This window comes from Gopherus flavomarginatus, chromosome 8 (assembly GCF_025201925.1).
Source record: "Gopherus flavomarginatus isolate rGopFla2 chromosome 8, rGopFla2.mat.asm, whole genome shotgun sequence".
NCBI classification, from domain to species: Eukaryota; Metazoa; Chordata; order Testudines; family Testudinidae; genus Gopherus; species Gopherus flavomarginatus.
In genome coordinates this window covers 39,398,352-39,417,791 of record NC_066624.1, presented here as the reverse complement: position 1 = coordinate 39,417,791, position 19,440 = coordinate 39,398,352, and the positions used below count along the sequence as shown (strand labels likewise).

Here is a 19,440-nt window from a genome sequence, read left to right as displayed (position 1 = left end):
GGCTAAGCTAGGACTGAGCATCAGGGAATGATGTTCTTGGTAAATGGCATTATTAAGCTAACGTTGTGGGAAGACTGCTGAATTTTTACATAATGTATCTGGCTCCTGGCTAAATATAACTGGATGGGCTAATCTAAAATAATTGGAGCCTTTGCCTTTTTAGCCGAAGGTCTCTTTTCTTGTACCTGTGGGAAAGTTCCAGGCTTCATCTCCCACGCCTGTGAAATCTCAGAGTTGCTAAGGAGCTGTAGTGGGAGTGGAGGGGACAGGATATGGTTTTAAGAAATACATTGAAAGAGGAATTTTTAGGTTTAAAAGTTATGCATATTTGAGATTATATAACTGTACTGCACACACAGTTAAATAACAGGTGATGGACCATTCCTTCCCAAGGAGAGATGGGTTTTTGGTTTATTGATCAGATTAGGAGTCAGGCATCCTTGATTCTACTTCTGGCTCTTCCACTGTCTCTCTGTGTGACCCTGAACAAAGTCATTTAATCGCTCTGTGCCTCAGTTTCCCCATCTGAAAGATGGGAGATGATACCAACTTCGCAGTGACATTGCGAGGCCCCATTCATTAATGAATGTGTGCAAAGCACTGCAAGAGCCTCAGATCCTCTAGGAAGGCAAAGTATCAATTGCTGTGTATGGAAGCACTTACTCATCAGTACGTTATACTAGGATTATTTATTATTACCCATGCTGGGATGTTAAGGTGCACACAGCATATCTGTGCTGTTTCTTCAGAGAAACACAGAGGCCAACACAATTCTGAGAAACCAGGAAAATAAATAAGAAATAAACACCCCAGCACAGCACATGCAGAGAGCAAAAGGGAAAGAGAAACAAACCCACAACCAGCCTCTGGGACTTCTTTTTCTGCAACATTAATTTTACACCCGTGACCCTATTGGATTGCTCAAATGTGTGCTTACTGGGAAGTCACTTGCTATTACCTAACCCGGGGAATCCCTCGCATGGAGTGAGAAATGACAGCAAATGGCTCTGTGCTTAAGACTGTATTCGTGTCCCACAGTGTGAGCACAGGGGAGACACCGAGCTTGAGTTTCCCCTAACTTGCACCTTGTATAGTTCTGTGCATTTACACTTGGGCAAAATGAACGTAGTGAGGGTATAAAATGCTCCCCCCGTGATACCAATACACTGCCCACAAGAGGACATGTGTAAATGACCACAAGAGGCAAAGCAAAGGAGAATCTGACCCCTGGATTCTACCCCAGACTCTGCCACCGACTCACTGTGTGACCTTGGAATGTTATTTCACCTCTCTGCCTCAGTTTCACCACTTGTAAAATGAGGCTAAACGTAGTCCCCTTCCCTAGGGGGAGAGTCTGGAAGATGTTGCGAGACTCACAGATGTCTGTAAAGTGCACCAGATCCTCTTCTGAGAGGCACTAGAGAAGGGCAAAGGTTTGTTGTACTGCTTTTAAGCTGGGATCTGATGGGAGACACAGGGCATTCAGGCCTGTGTTTCACATCACAGTGCAGCAGTCCTGAAGGATAATTACAAACCTAACGGAACAGTAAGAATAAAGTCCTGCTTTGCTACTGGCTGCTAGGCCAGTCTTCTATGGCTCAGAACAGCCCTGGGCCTGTTCTGTTCCTCCTGTGGTGTAAATCAGGTCAGTGGGATAATGCAGGTGTAAACCCACACAAGTCTAAGCAGCATCCCGACCCAGAGCTGTATTGAGATCATCGTATCCATGGCAGCATGATGTTCAGATTGGGACTTGTTGACACAAACCCATTTTTCCTCTTTTCTTTTTAAAATAATGTCATGATTTATTAGAGACAGTCAGCAAGGCAGAGCTAGGTAGTTAGAGATCAGCCCGAGTGGCTAAGTGGCTGAAGCCCACCACCCTTCCAGCCTGTCATGAATGACAGGGGAAGGGAAATAATTGGGGACCTATGCCCTTTTTGCCTCTTCTGTGATGTAGATCTGTCGGTTTTCCTTAGAGATATGCATAATATCAAGTTGGTTTTTCCAGTTTTGGAGGAGAAGTCCTAGGAGGACTATGAAACAGCAGAAGGAGCTTTCATTGCCCTGGGGTATAGTGAAGGCGATGAGCAAGAGGTTCTTTCCTCCCTAGGGTTCATTAGGAGTTTGGATTAAAATAATTAACCAAATCAACTCAAAACAGCATTTTAAACACTCTACCTCAGAATCCTTCCCCCTCTCACTAACACAGGTGTCCAGCTCTTGTTTCTGGTGATAAAATCTCAGTCCTCCAATAAAACAGAGAGAAGGGAGAGGTCCAGTGATTAGGGCACTAATCTAGGAGATGAGTGACCCAGGTTCAGTTCTCTGTCTGGGTAAGCCCTTTAGTCTCTCTGTGCCTCAGTTCGCCATCTGTAAAATGGGAATAATGGTTCTTCCTGATGCCACAGGGATGTGGTATGAGTAAATATGTTAACTATTGTGAGGTGCTCAGCTCCTATGGTAACAAGGGCCATATACAGCCTATGGACAGGAAAGTCTACATGCTTCTAATGTGAAATACAGCCCGTTCAAAACAAGATCTTCTGAGCCTCCTTTATACATTGCAAAGAAGGAAACCAAGTCCCCAGCCGTCACCTGCCATTGCATGGAAACACCCTTGCAATTGGTTACTATTGTTTCAATAGGGATTTACATGCAGCGTGAATTGTTTCCGGAGGATTTGACCCCTCAGGTGGCTGGTGCTCTGGAACCACAATCTTTTCCGCAACTGCATCTGTGAGTCCTAATTAGAGATGGGCTCCTCTTGCATAACTGGGATTTGATTCTGGATTTGGGACACCCAATGTTCAGCCTCAGGAGTCTGGTTCTGGCCCCATCTCTAATGTTAATCTGAGCCTGAATGAAAGAGACGAGCTGTAGCATCTCTCTTACTGAGGGCCTGATGCAAAATCCATTGAAGTCCATGGAGAGACCCTCATTGATTTCCATGGGTTTTGACACAGATCTTGAACAGTGGATTCTGTGAAACTGGCGATTGGATTCATCAGGAACACCCCTGATGGCTAGCAGCATCTGGCCAATGCAGCATGTGCCACAGTTGGCTGTTAGGAGCACTGCAGCTTCTTGTTATCCCAGGACAGACTGAATCATTTAGCACCGGGGCAATGTCTGCTCCATAGCTAACCTTCTCCATCCTGCTAACAAGGGATTAATCAAGATTCCTCAGTGGCTATGACTGTCCAGTTTCAGAATGGCAGGAGAATATCGCTGCATGGCAGGCAATGGTGTCACCTACTCTGAGTGACCCTGTAAAAGGGGGTTGGGCGGGTACAGTGACGAGAGTTTTGGGTTTGGTTGTTAGAGACCCTGATGAAGGAAATTGTCCTATGCTTGCAACTCTGACATTTAATTAAAATAAGCCAAGACTCTCCTGAAGCATCTGTCTCTGCCACTGATTAATAGCATAGCTATTATCCTGTCTGTGGTTTGCCTGTTCATTTTGCCCTCTCTGGGGCCATTCCAAATGCTGCCTGGTGCCATGTGACTTAGAATCAGGGTCTCCGTGAGCTTTCTCCACAGCCTGAGCCATCTGAAAGAGCTGCCTTATAAATTGCTCTTACATTCTCTCCTCTCTAAGCTCAGCTCCCTCAGGCTGGGAACACTCTAATTGAAGCCATTTGAAATTCTCACTGCATGCTGCTGTCATCCTCTGCAATTCTCAAAACCCCTACCTCCAGCCCTCCCCTCTCACTCCAACCCTTTTGATTCAGCCATGTGCATCCAAGCCCCAGAGATGGCTGAACTTCAGTGGTGGGCAAGGCTTAACTCTGGGGCTGTCCTTGCCTGACACTTCAATGCTATTTATTTTAGAGATGGGGCCCTATGTGTAAATGTGAATTTGGAATCAGACCAGAATCCCCAAAGTTCAGGGGGTCTGTGGATTCAGGCATCCAGTTAAACCTATTATAGGACTGTAACACATCCTCTGCCTGCCCCTCTTCCTGGGGCCCACTGGCTGCCCCAATAAAACACAGAGAGGCTTCTCCTTCTGCAGCACCCATGGCTTTATTTTCACGTGTCCTCCTACCACCAGTGATATGTTATATACAGAGCAGGCCGTACAGTCTCCTCTTCCACCCAACATCTGCCCTCGGCCCAGCCAACAAGCAAGAGAGAGAGACCTTCCTCTGGCCATCCTCCATCTTCTGGCTGCCAACCAGCCTTTATAATCCTTGAACCCTCAGGCCCACAGGTGCAGCCAGTTCTAAAGGCCAGGCACCAGACTTCTCCCCAGCCCCAATCTATTTCCCCTGATTGGGGCTGGCTGAGTAGGGGCTAAATAGGTGCCTTTGCACCAGCACCCTGCTATAAGGACAAAGGTTGATTCACAACATTCCCCAAAGTGTGTGTGCATGTGCATGCACCGAGCAAAGCTGGGATCTGGTATTGGAATTCTTCCCCCCTCTGGTTAGGACAAACATTGACAGCTTAGACAGCTTGTTTAAAAGCCATAACAAATCTGTGATCATCTAGGACTTCATGGTTCTCACTATTCCTCACATGCAGAACTTCATAGCAGCAGCAGGAACAGAAGTCAGCACCTCCTTCTCTAAAAGCACTTGAACTACAGGAGAATCTCCATTACTTAGTAGCAATATAGGACCTATGACACACGGCACAGCAGTTCCCATTCCATCCGGTGGAGGGCAATTGTGACATATACACGTTGCTTCCTTTGAGACAGTCAGGGAATTGCTCTTAGTACTAGATATCAAAAGCAGTTTGCAATCTGCAAATAGCAGGATAGCCAATCAGAATTCAAGTCAGAGGAGAAAACAAAAGGCACCCATGAAGTGTATTTGCAACCTGCAATGCACATGATATCTGTCTCCTGTGAATTCTGCTCATATGCAGTATGGAAACATTGATAACAGCAGCATCTTCTGAAAAGAGTACATAACAACAATACCCTGAGGTGGAGATGGCCTGGGGCTGAGCTTCCTGTCTATTCAGTATCCCACACCAGAACCCACCCACCTCAGAGCGCTCTCAATTTCTGTCTTGGTCTGTAACTTGAATGGTCGACCCCCCTTACAGAAAGGTTAGATAAGAGATATATAAGGATCTCTTAATTTGCCCAACTTTTACTCTGTCCTACATCCGTTGCAGCCTGTGGGAATTCTTCCTTAGTAAAGATTTGGGGATTGGTCCTTGGCTTATTCAATGAGCTGGCTCTTCAGGATCCCTCTGGATCTAAGGTGTTACATCAGTGTAAAATTGGTATCATCCAACCCTAGCAAGAGTCAGTTCTTCCCCTTCAAATTAATTCTTCCTAAGAGACTGAGAAATCCCTACTGTTTGAACACCTGGCCCAGCCTGTGCGATACCTAAGTCCTGAAGCCAGTCGCTCAGACTGAACATTTCCAACCCAGGTCTAGCACCTAAATCCTCTCTCCCTACAAAAATGACCTGTGGCTGGGAATGGATGTCTTCCCCTCAACTGGGCTGGAAAGTGGTTTGGCTGCTATTGTGATCAGAGCTAACCCATTTCAAAAAGCAAGCCTGGTGGACAGAGGGGACCGAGAGAGCTTCCTGCAGTGGGTGTGGAAAACAGCATGAGTCTGACTATAGTAAGGCCAAATTGCTTCCAGCCTTGATTGGGAAGGGGGAAGAAATAGGGTGCGGTATCTGCAACCACAAATCATTCAGCCCCTGGCCTAGCAAGGCCCAGCTCCTGATTGAGGTACTACATGCCATCCATACAAAGAGTAGCATTTGCCCGTGCACTGAGGGAATTAGGCATCTAGATACCTTCAGAAATCCACTCCCACCAGGTGTTTAGTCCCTCCTGGGAGCTGAGGCCGGCCAGGAGCACCCATGACAGCAGCCGACAGTACAATATAACTGGTAACCATCACTGTCAACTTGCAAAGCAGCAGATGGTACAGTATGGCTTGTAACCATCTTTGATAACTTGCAAAAGTCAAGGGGATGCTGCTGTGTAGTGCTGCAGTACCGCGCCTGTTAGCAACATCCAGTAGACATATGGTGACAGTGAAAAAAGGCTGTACAGGCTCCATGGTTGCCATGCTATGGCGTCTGCCAGGGCAATCAAGGGAAAAAGGTGCAAAATGATTGTTTGCCATTGCTTTCATGGAGGGAAGATTGAGTGACGACATTTACTCAGAATCACCCACGACACTGTTTTTGCACCATCATACATTGGGATCTCAACCCAGAATTCCAATAGGCGGGGGTGACTGTGGGAACTATGGGATAGCTATGGGATAGCTACCCACAGTGCAATTCTCCGGAAATCAACGCTAGCCTCAGTACATGGACGCACACTGCTGAATTAATGTGCTTAGTGTGGCCGAGTGCACTCGACTTTATACAATCTGTTTCCAAAAACTGGTTTCTGTAAAATCGGAATAATCCCGTAGCGTAGACATACCCTCTCTGACTCCCAAGCATGGAAATCCCTCTGAGGACCGCACTGCCTTAAATGCTGTTGGGCACTGAGCGCTGTCCAAGTGCTGAAGCCTGGTTCCAGTGTGAAAGCTGCTTTCCACTGCCCTTAAAGCCCCATTCCACAGCCTTGCAGGGAGAACGGCATCGCCTTGAACAGAGAAAATTAACTGAAAGGAAAAACCCAAAACACAGCAGAAAGAGTCAGCCTGCTCCTCAGAGACACGCATAGGCCTTGCCCTCCCTGTTAGCACATTCAGTAACAGGACTGCACAGTTCTGTGAAAGCAGCTAAACTCCCTGTAATTTCCCCCAAGTCAAATAAACACACTGCCAGCACAGAGTGGCTCTACCCTCGGGGTCTCCCTGGAATCACTGCTTGCATAAAAAGTGCACCCGTTCTTTTAAATAAAACTGAGAGGTGCATGGGGCCAGGTCTCCAGCAGCCTGGAACCACAGAGCAGGGTTGAGGGCTAAGGGGAAGTTTCTAGAGAACTGTTTGCAGCCATGTATTGAGATCAAATCCAACCGCCTCCTCCCTGCCATAACACTACCACTGTCATATTGATTGTGAAGCAATGGTTCACTTAGCAGCATAGTTTAAATGTCCTGCCAACCTTTCCTCCAGAAATCCTGTTTTTCAGGGGTTTCATCACTCAACCACTTTAAACCATGTTAGCTGGGCACTCAGTACATTTACCTGCCTGGATCAAAGATATATACTCTAAAAAAAGGGGTGACGCCAAATTTTATGTCTAGCCTAACAAAGGAGGGCAGCTCTTGAGTTGGCTTAAATGAGCACAACTCTGTTGAAAACAATGGTGCTAGGCTGGTTTACACCAGCTAAGGATCTGGCCCCTATGGGGATTTTTTTGTAGGGGTGACAGGGGCCTGTGCAGGAATAAAAAATTGATCGCTTTTGGAGGGGCACGTTCTGTGCCCACCCCCCCAACCCTGGGGCCAGAGTTCTGTTCCCCTGTCAAATACGGGAAGGATGGTCCCCTGCTTGCCCCCCTTTGTGCACACTCTGAGGTGTGATGCTTTCTTCTGTCTCTTCCTCCTGCCCCCATCAGCACCTTTCATCCTCATGGTGTGTTGAGTCTCCCCTTATTAATAGGACATGACAAATATCCTGCCATGATAGTCTGGAATGCTGCCTGTTTGCAATAGTGTTGTTGCAGGGGATGGGACTGTTGCTGGCAATTGCTCCAGTAATTTTTTTAAACAAGCTGTCTCCAAGAAAGGTTGGATCCCATTCTTCACAAAAGTACAACAGTACAGCAAGGATCCCAAAGTGTGCAGTTCACTAGCGGGATACTACCAGGGCTTGGGGCTATTCCTGGAGAATGTTGTTACTAAGGAATACAGCTCCAGCCAGAGCACTGGCCACTGTGAGTGCTTGTGTAGCAGCAAGCCTTCTCCCTCCCCAGGGGCCAGAACATTGCTCGTTCAGCCCTCCACACCCTGGCTGGGTCTGGGGAGTATACGGAGAAAGGCAGGGCCCTGGCTGTTCCAGGTGCTTGTTGTCTGCAGAATGCTACGAGCTTCAACTGCACCGCTGGACTGTGCACGGGTGTCTTTCACTGTTTACACGGAAAGGGCTAAAAGTTAGGAGTCAGGGATGACTGGGGAGCAGCTGCACTGGTGGAGAGCAGCTCATTTTGACTGTCCAAGATCACCCACCCTGGATGCCCTGATTAGTACTCCCCCAAGTCCCACGGACACTGACTGGAGCAGGGGGCGGGTTTGTAGCACCTCCAGTCTATCTCCTAACCTCCAAAAGCCCCAACAGCATTTCAGTGGCTGTTAGAGTTCCCCTTTGATTTCCATGCTTGTGTGTTTGACATTTTCCTTTTGCATGAGATTATTTTCCATGCTGCTGAGCTCTGTACAGCACCAGCTGACTCAGAACCTCAAAGCACTCGCTTTCCTGGGAGGTAGATAAGGTTTAGCTCCATTTTACTGCTGAGGAAACAGGGACATGGGAAACATGGCCCTTGCTGGTAAGACATTGGATTTGGAGTCCACAGACCTGGGCACAATGCTTGTCTCTGTCCCAGGCTTCCTGTGCAGCCTTTGGCAAATCATGCTCCTCTCTTTATGCCTCAGTTTCCCACTCTGTAAAATGGGGATAATACTACTTCCTTTCCCCTATATATAGACTGTAAACTCTCAGGGACAGGAACTGTATTTTTCCTAAGTGTTTGTGCAGCATCTAGTATGGTGGGGCTTCTCACATTTCTGTAATGCAAACAATTATAGGAGATTTGTGCAGGATTAGATGTCAAATCAGCGGATGCAATGGGACTAGAACCCAAGCAGCCTGCCTCCGAGTCAAGTGATCCTTGCTAACAGGCTACACTTCTCCCCTTTTCAGTGGGAAAAAACCTCGCAGGAAACTATAGACAAACATTTTCTATATCTATCGCTCATTTTTCCTCATTAAAAAACCCCGAAACTCAGCAGAGAGCTTTCAAAATCTGTGATTTGGCTTTTTTAAGAAAGAGAAGCCGATACAGATGCAAAAATGTGCTTTTGAAATCTGCGACCATCTGGACTCATGGGATGGAAATTGTGCCATTCGAAAGGGAAGATGCTAGCAGGCATTATGGATCGGAGCCAATGCCCAGTCAGGACCCTGGGAATATTTCCATTGACTTCAGTGGGCTTTGGATCAGGCCCTGCGTGACCTTGGGTTTCATTTATCCAGGGCCAGAGAGGATTTTCTGTGGTTTCTAGTATTCCCAGTGGCACTTTAATGAAATAACTAAACAACGAGAAAGGGGCAAGCCAAGGAAACAGCAGCACAGAGGTGAAGTGACTTGCCCAAAGTCATATGAAAGGTTAGGACCAGAACCCAAGGACCAAATTCTCCCGCAGAGATCTGGTGTATATAGGATGTGTCTGAGAGCAGGATCTGAGCCTAGATTCTCTGACAGCCGGGCTTGTGCTGTAGTCAGAAGAGAGTCATTCCTTCCGAGCCCAAACCAAGCTGAGGGGCTGGCCTTACTAGGGAGATGGAAGGAAAATGCTGCTGAGCAGGAAAGTGCCAGGAAAGCCGAGGAGAAGGACCTGAAAGGGAAGGAGAAGGGGGCTGCAGGTGAAAGCCCTGTGTCCTGGGGGCTCTGCGGGAGAGCACAGCGGCTCTAGTCCAGCACAGGTTGGCCCTGGGGGGTTAGACTGATGTCATCAGCTGCCTTGGGTGTGGGGCCAGTCTTGCATTGTGCCGTCCCAGAAAGAGGGCTAGAGCGGGGGAGGCCGAGCCCACAGCTCAGGGCGGAGAGCGGGCAGAGATCCTGCCCCGGCACCAAAGTGCTTCAGAGCTAGGCTACAGCGAGGGCTGCTTAAGGCACTTGCGGGACTGACCTCGCCCGTCCCCCAGGAAGCTGGCAGCGGGAGGACGCCCAGCTCCTCCGCCCTGGCTTTCTCCAAGCTGGGCTAGCGAGCGGCGCTGGCACTTGCGGTAGGACTCCAGCTCCGCCAGAGGGAAGCTGCCAGGCGGGAGTCCCACGGATCAAACAGCTGCAGGCTGGATCGAGCGCCTCCCCAGCACAGCCCAGCTGCTCTGCACCCCGCTCCCAGCGGCTGCGCCTTTACAGCTCTGCTGCCACAACCCGGGCAGGGGGGGCTCCTCTCCGCCAGGCTCCGGAGAGCGACCGCTGCCCGCTAGGAGCCCTGGGCTGGCAGCTTTGGGCTGAGGAGGAGACTTCCAGGCGCTCGCAGCGAGGCAGGGGGTGGGGGAAGCAGGAGAGGAAACTCCCGCGGAGGAGGGGGAGGACATGTCTGTGATGAGGCAGGGGGGGTGCGCTCTCTTTCTCGGGCTCCCTGCGTCCCCTAGCAGCTCCTCTTCGCACGCAGAGAAGGGGGGTTCAGCTTGGCCGAGGAATGAAAACTCTCGCCCTAGGCACCGTCTCCTTCTTCGTCTTCTGCCTTCTGCAAGAGCACATCCCGCTCAGGTGAGGAGCAGGGTCTGGGGCAGCGCAGGGGAACACGCACGAGCAGGTCTGGTGGTTTAACTTGGTGGTGATGGGGGGGGTCCTGACCTGCAAATCCCACCAGGGATAAGCATTGCCCATTATGGCCCAGGGGAAGGAGAGGAGGGTGGGAATGCAGTTGTCTGTGAAACTTAGCCCCCTCCAGCGTGCTGGGATCTGTGGGCCACACCACTCGGTCTCCCCCTGGGGCTCCTAACGGTACTGACCCACTAGCCTTTGGCGACCAGGCACAAGGGGTGCATGGCGCTGCACAGTGGAGGTGGAAGTGGTGCCTGGCCCCAGCTCGCTGGCAGACAAGGAATAAAGGAGGTTCCGTAGGCAGGCAGTGAGGGGGGGAGGGAACCTGCTTTTTAAAGAAGGCCGCCGGGTGCAAGGAAGGGTGAGCTCAGGCGGAGGGGTGAGGGCTGGGCACTGCCGGGGAGACGCAGGGTTAGCACTGAGAAGCTCCGTCCACGTGCTGCAGGGCAGGAGCCCGAGCGGGATTCTCAGGTTCAGAGTCACTCTGCTGCCCACAGGCTGCGGGACAGACACCAGGCACTGCCTAAGAGCCCTGGGGAGGGCTGGGTGAGGCTGCCTGGGGACCATACAGGGGCTGGAGAGACTCATAACGGAGCTTCCCCCTAAGGTTCGCCCTGCTCCGGGCTTTGACTGCCCAGTGTTAGTGGGCAGTGCCAGGGGCAGGAACCGGGCATCGGGCAGGGGCGTGCCCACAGGGTGGTGGTTTCCCTGCCCTCTGAGCCTTCCCTGGAACAGGGAGACCTGCCGGCCTCGGGACACAGGGAGCCCAGCCTGCCTTCCAACCCTGGCCCAGCTATTCCCCCTCAAGTGCCATTAGCCGGAGACACAGAGGGGAATTGGGGCTGCAGCCAGCAATTCCAGACCCCACCAGCCTCCTGCTGACTCTCCAGTGCCCTATGCCCCCAACCTGGGGCTGCATGCCCCACCAAATCCTCTGGCATCAACCCACGAGAGGGGAAGGATCTGAGGTAATGCTGAGAGGCTGGAGAAACCCTCCTGGGCATAGGTACTGGAGCTAGGGGTGTTGGGGGTGCTGCTGCACCCCCTGGCTTGAAGTGGTTTCCAACACATAGAGGGTTTACAGTTTGGTTCAGTGGCTGTCAGCACCCCCACTAGACAAATTGTTCCAGCACCCCTGCTCCCGGGTCACAGGCAGGGCTCTAAAGAGAACAGGCAACACTGTGGAGCAGGGCTTGAGCAATTCATAGCTCTGAGTTCACAGGGAGAGACAGGAGAATTAGGACCAGGTAGGGTGGGAAGCGACTGCCAAACAGGGGGGTTGTAGCCAAAGGCCACCCTCCCCCCCATTACAGATCTGTTGGCATAAAGTAGTTGCAAAAACAACACAGAGGCCTACCCTGGAATTCCTCTTTCATAAGGGATTCTCCCAGGTGACTGAGACACCCCACCCCATCTACACCCCACCCCACCCTGTCCCAGTCCATGGTGTAGGGGGAGTGGCAAGGAAAGGGAGCATGGTTAGGTTACCTATATGCTTCAGATGTTATAGATGGGGTATGAGGGGGGATGGACAGGACACAGACTCTTGGGTCATGGACAGTTCAGTACAAGTTGCAGCAAACTTTGTGTCACCTGTTTCCTCTTCTCTCAACTGATGCACTGAGAGAAACTTGGAGACAGCTGGGAACCTGGGCCTGAGGATCTGGTAAGCACAAAGCCAGTGCCAGGGTTTATAACCTAACATCAGGGTGTATAATGCTCTGGGAGGTGAATGCCCAGAACTAGGTTTTATAACTGAGTGGTAAGGAGGCGCTGCCCATTGCTCGTTGACTGCAAACTGGACATTTGTCTCCAGGACAGTATGCAGTGCTAAGCAGTGTTTGTTGAATGGGCATGTAGCTAGTTCCAGAGGCAATGGCCTATTCCCTGCAGTTCCCTATTGCCAGGGCCAGCGCTTCCATTTAGGCGACCTAGGCGGTTGCCTAGGGCACCAGGATTTGGGGGGGGATGGCATTTTGCTGCCCTCTGCGGTAATTTGGCGGCAGGGGGTCCTTCCGCACTCCGGGTCTTCGGCGGCAATTCTGCAGAGGGTTCTTCACTCGCTCCGGGACCCGCTGCTGAAGTGCCCCAAAGACTGGGAGCGTGGAAGGCCCCCCACCACCACTGAATTGCCGCCGACCAGGAGCATGGAAAGACCCCTGTCTAGGGCGCCAAAAACCCTGGTGCCGCTCCTGCCTATTGCACATGCAACAGCACTAATGGATCGATCCTTCCATTTGCACTGTGGAGGGGGGAGAATCTTTCATCCTCCTCTAAAGTGAGGGCGCAGGTCACTGGTCTGTCTGCCAAAGGCCTGACTTAACTCTTTGCTGAGCTGGTTTCTGGAACATAGTGGGTTTCCTATCACTGGGCTGCCCCACTCCTCACAGATTCTCTTCCAGCCTTTTGGTCTCACTCAAGCTGCTCATGCAACAACAAGCTAATATGGAAAGAGATGTTGTCAGGTGCACATAGGAATTAAGCAATATAACTTGATAGGCAGGGTTTTTCCTGGTTGACTCTAGCCCAGGCTGTGTCTTTTTGGGTGACTATAGCATAGGCAGGGATCAACACTTGCCTTGGGCAGTGCTATGAGGTAACCGACTGACTTTTATTTTCCCAGAGACCCAGCATGCTGTGTTTTACTGCTCTTAGGAAATGGAATTTGCAGCTGCAAGTAGGGGCAGCAGCATCACATGTGCCTAGATCTGGCATGATAGCAAGCAAGGATGTAGCATCACTAAGAGCTAGTGCCAGAGCTCCCTTGGGCCCAGCCATTTCTTGTGTGTTACAGCACGCCCTTCAATGTGTTTAGTCAATGTCTTTTATTTTGTTCCTTCAAATGATCATTACAGATTGACGAAGGGAGAGAAACTGACAAGCAAATGTAAATTCATAAAAATATACCGTTTGAGATCAGTTCAGATAAGTCTCCATCATCCACAGAAACAGTTCAGGAAATAATTCATGTCAGATTCTCCTATGATTTCAGTGCCTGGGGTAAATGCTCACCCCTGTGCTGTTTCACTCCTGCAGTCCCATGAAGCTCTGCCAATATTTTTCACTTCTGGGTATAACTTCCTTAGATATTCTACACCAGCTGTCCCTACGCCGCTCTGTAAATGCACCTCACTCTTGTCCCACAGCATTCTGGGTATTACAGCCCTCCAACCGCACAAACACACCACCCAGTGCAGCCCGTTTCTGCCTTTCAGCATCCCTAAGATATTTCAATTCCAGGACACCGCTGTGCTGTGCCAAAGCACCACACTCTAGACCCATAGCATCCCAGATACTCCAGGCCTAGATCACCCCAGAGCTTGGCCAGTGCATCTGATTCCCAACCTGCAGCTTGACTAACATTCCAGTACTGAGCCACTAAACTCTATGGGTGACCCTATAGCCACATACACTATGTGCAGTAAACAGCGAATCTTATGCACACATACAAAGTGTTTACATAGCTGATATGAATTCTTACAAAATAGTATGAAGTTTGGAATAGTAATCCCATCAGGCCCATTTAATCAGTGGGCATCATTTAATCAGGCAGGAAACTACCGTACAACACTGAAGGGGAAATATCATTGAAGATACTATGCACTGACAGAGATCAATCACCAGTACTGGGTTTAGAACAGAGTGTAAGGGAGCTGAGTGCCCAGCACTGGCACTAACTCTTCTATAATTAATGCAGAGAAGCTTTTTCTGTTTAAATGACAGCTTCTCCATGTGCTATAGAATCCCCATACTTACTTGGTTTGCCTTGACATTTGCCATGCCTCATGGGGGCAGATGGGAGGTTCATGATCCAAAATGATTTGGCATCATTTGAGCAAGAGGTTCCTGAGATACAGCCTCCCCCAAAAAAGACAGGCATATCTTCATGTTGGCTGATTCTGCCAACATTTGTTTTGTGTGTGTGTGTGTGTGTGTGCGTGCGTGCGTGCGTGTGTGTGTGTGTGTGTGTGTGTGTGTAGCCCTGTCTCTGATCATGCCCTCAGTGGTCTCAGTTGATCAATATTTACTCCAGCTAGCGCATGGCACCCACTGCCCCTTCAGGGAAGCAGTACTGAAAACATCATTCAGCAGAGTTACTCTCCACATAGGTATCAGGGGGGTAGCCGTGTTAGTCTGGATCTGTAAAAAGCGATAAAAAGAGTCCTGTGGCACCTTATAGACTAAACAATGTATTGGAGCATAAGCTTCGTAAGACGCATCTGACGAAGTGGGTATTCACTCACGAAAGCTTATGCTCCAATACATCTGTTAGTCTATAAGGTGCCACAGGACTCTTTGTCGCTTTCTCCAGATAGGATCAAGCCTAACACTCAAAAGACAAGTGGATACACAGCACATGCGCAGATAGATGAGCCCACAGGCTTGCTAGACGGCCAGTTTTCACACTGTGGCCACCGAACCTGCACTACAAGTTTGAGTACACCCTGGGCAGAAATCTGAAGGTGAAGCATGGCAGGTTGCTACAATCTGCTTCAGAGCCATCATCTCAGGCTGCGTTTATCTCCCTGCAGCGTTCTCATTCAGCTGAGCACAACTTATCTAGCTGATGGGGCCACTTCGCATCTCTCTGAACCTCAAGTGCTGCAGCTGGATGTGCAGAGCCACTTCCTTCCAACCTCCCTGTGTCCTTGCAAGAAGTTCCCCTTTCAGGATTCCCCGATGCTGATGATCTGCATTAGCAAAGCAGTTGCTGATGATTAATTTCATGTAACATTATAGCAGAGCAGCTGCTCTACTACAGTTACGGCTGAAAAGACTTTTCTGTTTAAAGGAGATTCTTCTAAATTCTCTAAAATTGCATGTATAGCTGGATTGGATTAACATTTGCTGTGCCTCCTGGGGGTTCACAGCAAGGATAAGTTTCATATTCCAAATTTGGGGTCATTTCCCAAGATACGAGGGGAAAACAAAACAACCCCCACCCCCAAAAAGCCTCTCAAGGTTCACAGATTCTACCAATATTTTTTGTACATATCTGAGGCTCAAAGCATGTCTTATATTACTCTCCTACCTCCAAAACTCAGTTATAAACCCTGAAGCATGATTATAATCCCCATTCCACTATAACAAAATGTACAGGAGTGGGGAGAAGCATTCAGAAATCATGTAGTATCCTTTACCTAGCCACAGTAACATCTTAACTGCAAACCTATACGCTCACTACAGCTGCATACATGATCACTAACTCCTACAAACAAAAATTCTCTTTCATTAAAACAAAATCAAACCTAGGAAATTCAGTGATGTCAAACTTCATGAGTGCAGAATTCAGGTTGCCCAGTGGTATCTGCTGCCCTTCCCAAATGTCAAGTTCAGCAAAACTCAAACAGCTAATAGCTAGGAAATACAGAGTTAAGATAAACACCTACTCGACCTTTACTCAGCCCTCTTTGCCTCAATACACTGCTAACTCATTCGCATTCTGCCTTTGCACGGTAGCAAACAAGCTACCTACAGTGGATCTCCACTCAGACACTTCCCCTACTCCAAAGAAAGAACCCCACATCTACTTTTACAGCCCTCCGCCATCAGGCACACAGTGCCATCTAACACTGCACTTTCATTTACCCTTCATTAGACCTACAGACCACCCTTATCTCCCACCTAACTCCTTGGATGAGGATTGTTACTGACACAGCCTACACCACACAGTGCTGAAGTTAGCCATACTGGATTTCTCAAGATACACATGAGCCTCTTCCCTACAATCACACACCCAGGGGTCAGGGAGACAGGTCACATCAGTGCTTAATTTGTAATGAAAGAGGTGTCGGGGCTCAAGCAATTTTTTTACTTTCATAACTAATGCAGCACGCCCAGAGGTGCTGGGGCTATGAACTGCTAAGCCCAGAGGTGCCGGGGCTACGAACTGCCAAGCCCAGAGGTGCCGGGGCTATGAACTGCCAAGCCCAGAGGTGCCAAGGCTATGAACTGCTAAGCCCAGAGGTGCCGGGGCTACGAACTGCCAAGCCCAGAGGTGCCGGGGCTACGAACTGCCAAGCCCAGAGGTGCCGGGGCTCAGCCCTGGAACAAACTAAGCACTGGATCACATCCCTTCCTCCCAAGGAACACAGTCTCCATATTGCCTCAGATCACAGTTCCAGCTCTGTCAGGCTGCTCCCAGCAATCCCTCCACCATCCAGTACAGCTACCCTGAACAGAGTGCATACAGATAATTCCCAGTGATTATGGCCAGCTCCAGGGGGACAGAATTCAGGTACTGTGAGGGTGAACCTTAACTCTTCATTTTCTCATTCTCAAGCATTTGCGTTTTGCAGAACTCAAAACAAAACCAAGACACCTCTGGGCAACCTGAATTCTGCATTAGTGCCGTGTCTGGTCATTGACTAACTGTGTGTCAGGCCCAGTGCTGGGATTTATAACGGAGGCTACATCCACAACTGGAGCAGAGCTAGGGGATGTGAGGCCTCATTCAAGGAGACATGCTCATACACTAGCCCTCCTCGAGCTAGCGCACTAAAAATAGACGTGCAGCCACCGTGGCAAGGGCAGCAGTGAGGGCGGCACGGGCTAGCCGGACCAAGTACGTACCTCAGGGTTCAGGCCAGTTTGTGTTCAGGGCAGCCTGCCTCTCCCACTACTCACTGCTGCCAGTACTGCCATGACTACATTACTATTTTAGCACGCTAGCATGATGAGCGCTAGCACAAGCTGGGGAATCACACCCCTAGCTCCTAGTGTAGACGTAGCCGGAGTGTCTAGGAGCGGAGTGCCCGGCGCTGGGGTTCAGGACACCAGTGGAAGTTCAGAGCCTAAGTAGCCTTGAGGATCTGCCCCCCTGCTCCCAGCTGCACCAGGAAGCAGGTGAGGAGGGAATAATACTTTACTGGCCCATCACAAAAGAGGACATTCGCCAGGCAGGTGGGTGTGCAGCAGTATCTTGCAAGGCTGCCTGAAGGGGCAGGTAGATCGGATGGAGAATCCCAGCTAAAGTTTAACCCCAAACATCAGCCTTCCTGGAATGAGGAGGTGCTGTTATTTCCAAAGGGACAATCATTAAGAAAGGGAAGAAAGGAGGAAGGCAGCAAACTTCCCACCACCCATCCCCAGCGTATTTGTATGTGGGCGCAGCATCTTCATCCTTCCATTCACACCCACCCGGGCACTCACAGCTCTGCCAGCAGCCAGGCAGACTGAGCTGATGTGTAACCCTCCCTCCTTTGCAGGACAAACACTCTGACAGCAGCAGCAGCAGCAGCAGAGCCAGTCCCTCTAATCAGTGAGTTTACCAGCTGACAGCTGATTAACCGAGAACTAGACAGGAGGTGACACCTCTATCCATCACCCTCCTACCTCCTTGCACTCCTCAGTCACTTTATGCCCTTGCTGCAAGTGGGCTGGACACAGAGCCCCCCCCCATCCCCTTTGCTGCACCACTGGGGGAACTCACCTCTTCCTGCTCTGGTCCAGGCCCAGCCAGAACCAGCAAAGAGTCCCTGCACCAGATCACTTCACTATCAGCAGGGTTAGGAGGCATTTCACAGCCCTAGAGGAGCGAAAGGACCCACTGCACATGACTCCAGCAAAGCCAGTGCCACAGAGCTGGGGTCCTGTTGGTGTCAAACTACATGGCCATTGGCAGAGTTGCTCACATACTGCAGAAGGCATCAATGCCTACATAGACAGTAAGGCAAACAGGCTTTACTAGCAATTATGCTTTATTGTCAACCAGTCCATCCTCATGCGCTGGGAGGCAGGTATATATGGCAGAGATACTGGATACGTACTAATGGAAAAGCTGAGACATAGGGTGACATTGTGGCCCCGGTTGAAGTCAATGGGAGTTTTGCCATTGACTTCACTGGAGGCTGGATTTCACCCATCGAGAAAGGTTAAATCCTAGAATCAGACATACAGGGCTGGAAGAGACCAGGAGGCATCATCAAGTCCAGCTCCCTGCGCTGAGGCAGGACCAAGTAAACCTAGAACAGCCCTGACAGGAGTTTGTTTAATTTGTTCTTAAAATACTGCCAGTGCTGGGGGTGGTACACCTTGGACACCCATCCCACTTCTTAACTATCCTTACAGTCAGAAAGGCTTTCCTGGAATCTAACCTAAACCTCCCGTGCTGCAGATTAAACCAGTACTTCAGGTCCTACTTTCAGTGGTCATGAACAACTGATCAACACCCTCTTCAGAACAGCCCTTAACACATTTGAAGGCTGTTATAAGCTCTCCCCCCAGGTCAGTCTTTTGTCAAGACAAAACGTGTCCAGTTTTTGTAACCTTTAGTCATAGGTCAGGTTTTCTAAAGCTTTTGTCATTTTTATTGCTCTCCTATAGAGTCTAATTTGTCAACATCTTTCCTAAAGCGTGATCCCCAGAACTGGACACAGTACTCAGGCTGAGGCCTCACCAGTGCCTGGGTCTCAGATCTGATACTCCTGTTAATACACCCCAAAAGGACATTTGCCTTTTTCCTACCAGCATCACACTGTTGCCTCTCATTCAATTTGTGATCCACTGTAACCCCCAGATCCATTTTTAGCCGTATACCCACTAACCAGTTAATCCCCATGTTGTAGCTGTGCATTTGATTTTTCCTTCCTAAGTGCAGCACTCTGCACTTGTCTGTATCAATTTTCATTATGGTAAGTCCAGACGCTAAATGATTTGCCTGAGATGAGAGAGTACATGTCAGAGCCAGGAGTAGAACTCCAGAGGCCTGGCTCCCAGCCTGGTGTTCAGGGCAGTATTATTCCGTAGTTGTGTGAGGCACTGTACAAACACATAACAAAGAGACAGGCCCTGCCCTAAAGAACTCAGGCCAAGAGTCAACTCCAGCTACTTACACGAGAGGCATAGACCCAGAGTGCACAGAATGGGGTACCCACCCTGACACAAGATGACCACAAGCTCATGAGCATAGACCAGCAGGACCCTGGGCCCAAGCATAGGTAAGCAAACTGATGCCACCAGTGGAAGGCATCTGTGCTGTGTGAAGTCAGGCAGGG

General features: G+C 49.8%; 1 protein-coding gene across 3 annotated transcripts in view; it reads left to right on the top strand.

The window, feature by feature from the left end:
- Positions 1-9,457: 9,457 nt before the first annotated feature.
- The window catches only part of LOC127056786 (glycine receptor subunit alpha-4), a 42,585-nt gene continuing 32,602 nt past the window's right edge, over positions 9,458-19,440 (top strand). For 2 of the 3 annotated variants that reach the window (XM_050965064.1, XM_050965062.1), the window contains exon 1: positions 10,221-10,387. In XM_050965064.1, the coding sequence (XP_050821021.1) occupies positions 10,317-10,387 (71 nt within the window). In that variant the 5' untranslated portion in view covers positions 10,221-10,316. Of the gene's footprint in view, positions 9,532-10,220; positions 10,388-19,440 lie in introns of those variants that run through there. The other variant, XM_050965063.1, reaches the window with a different exon arrangement.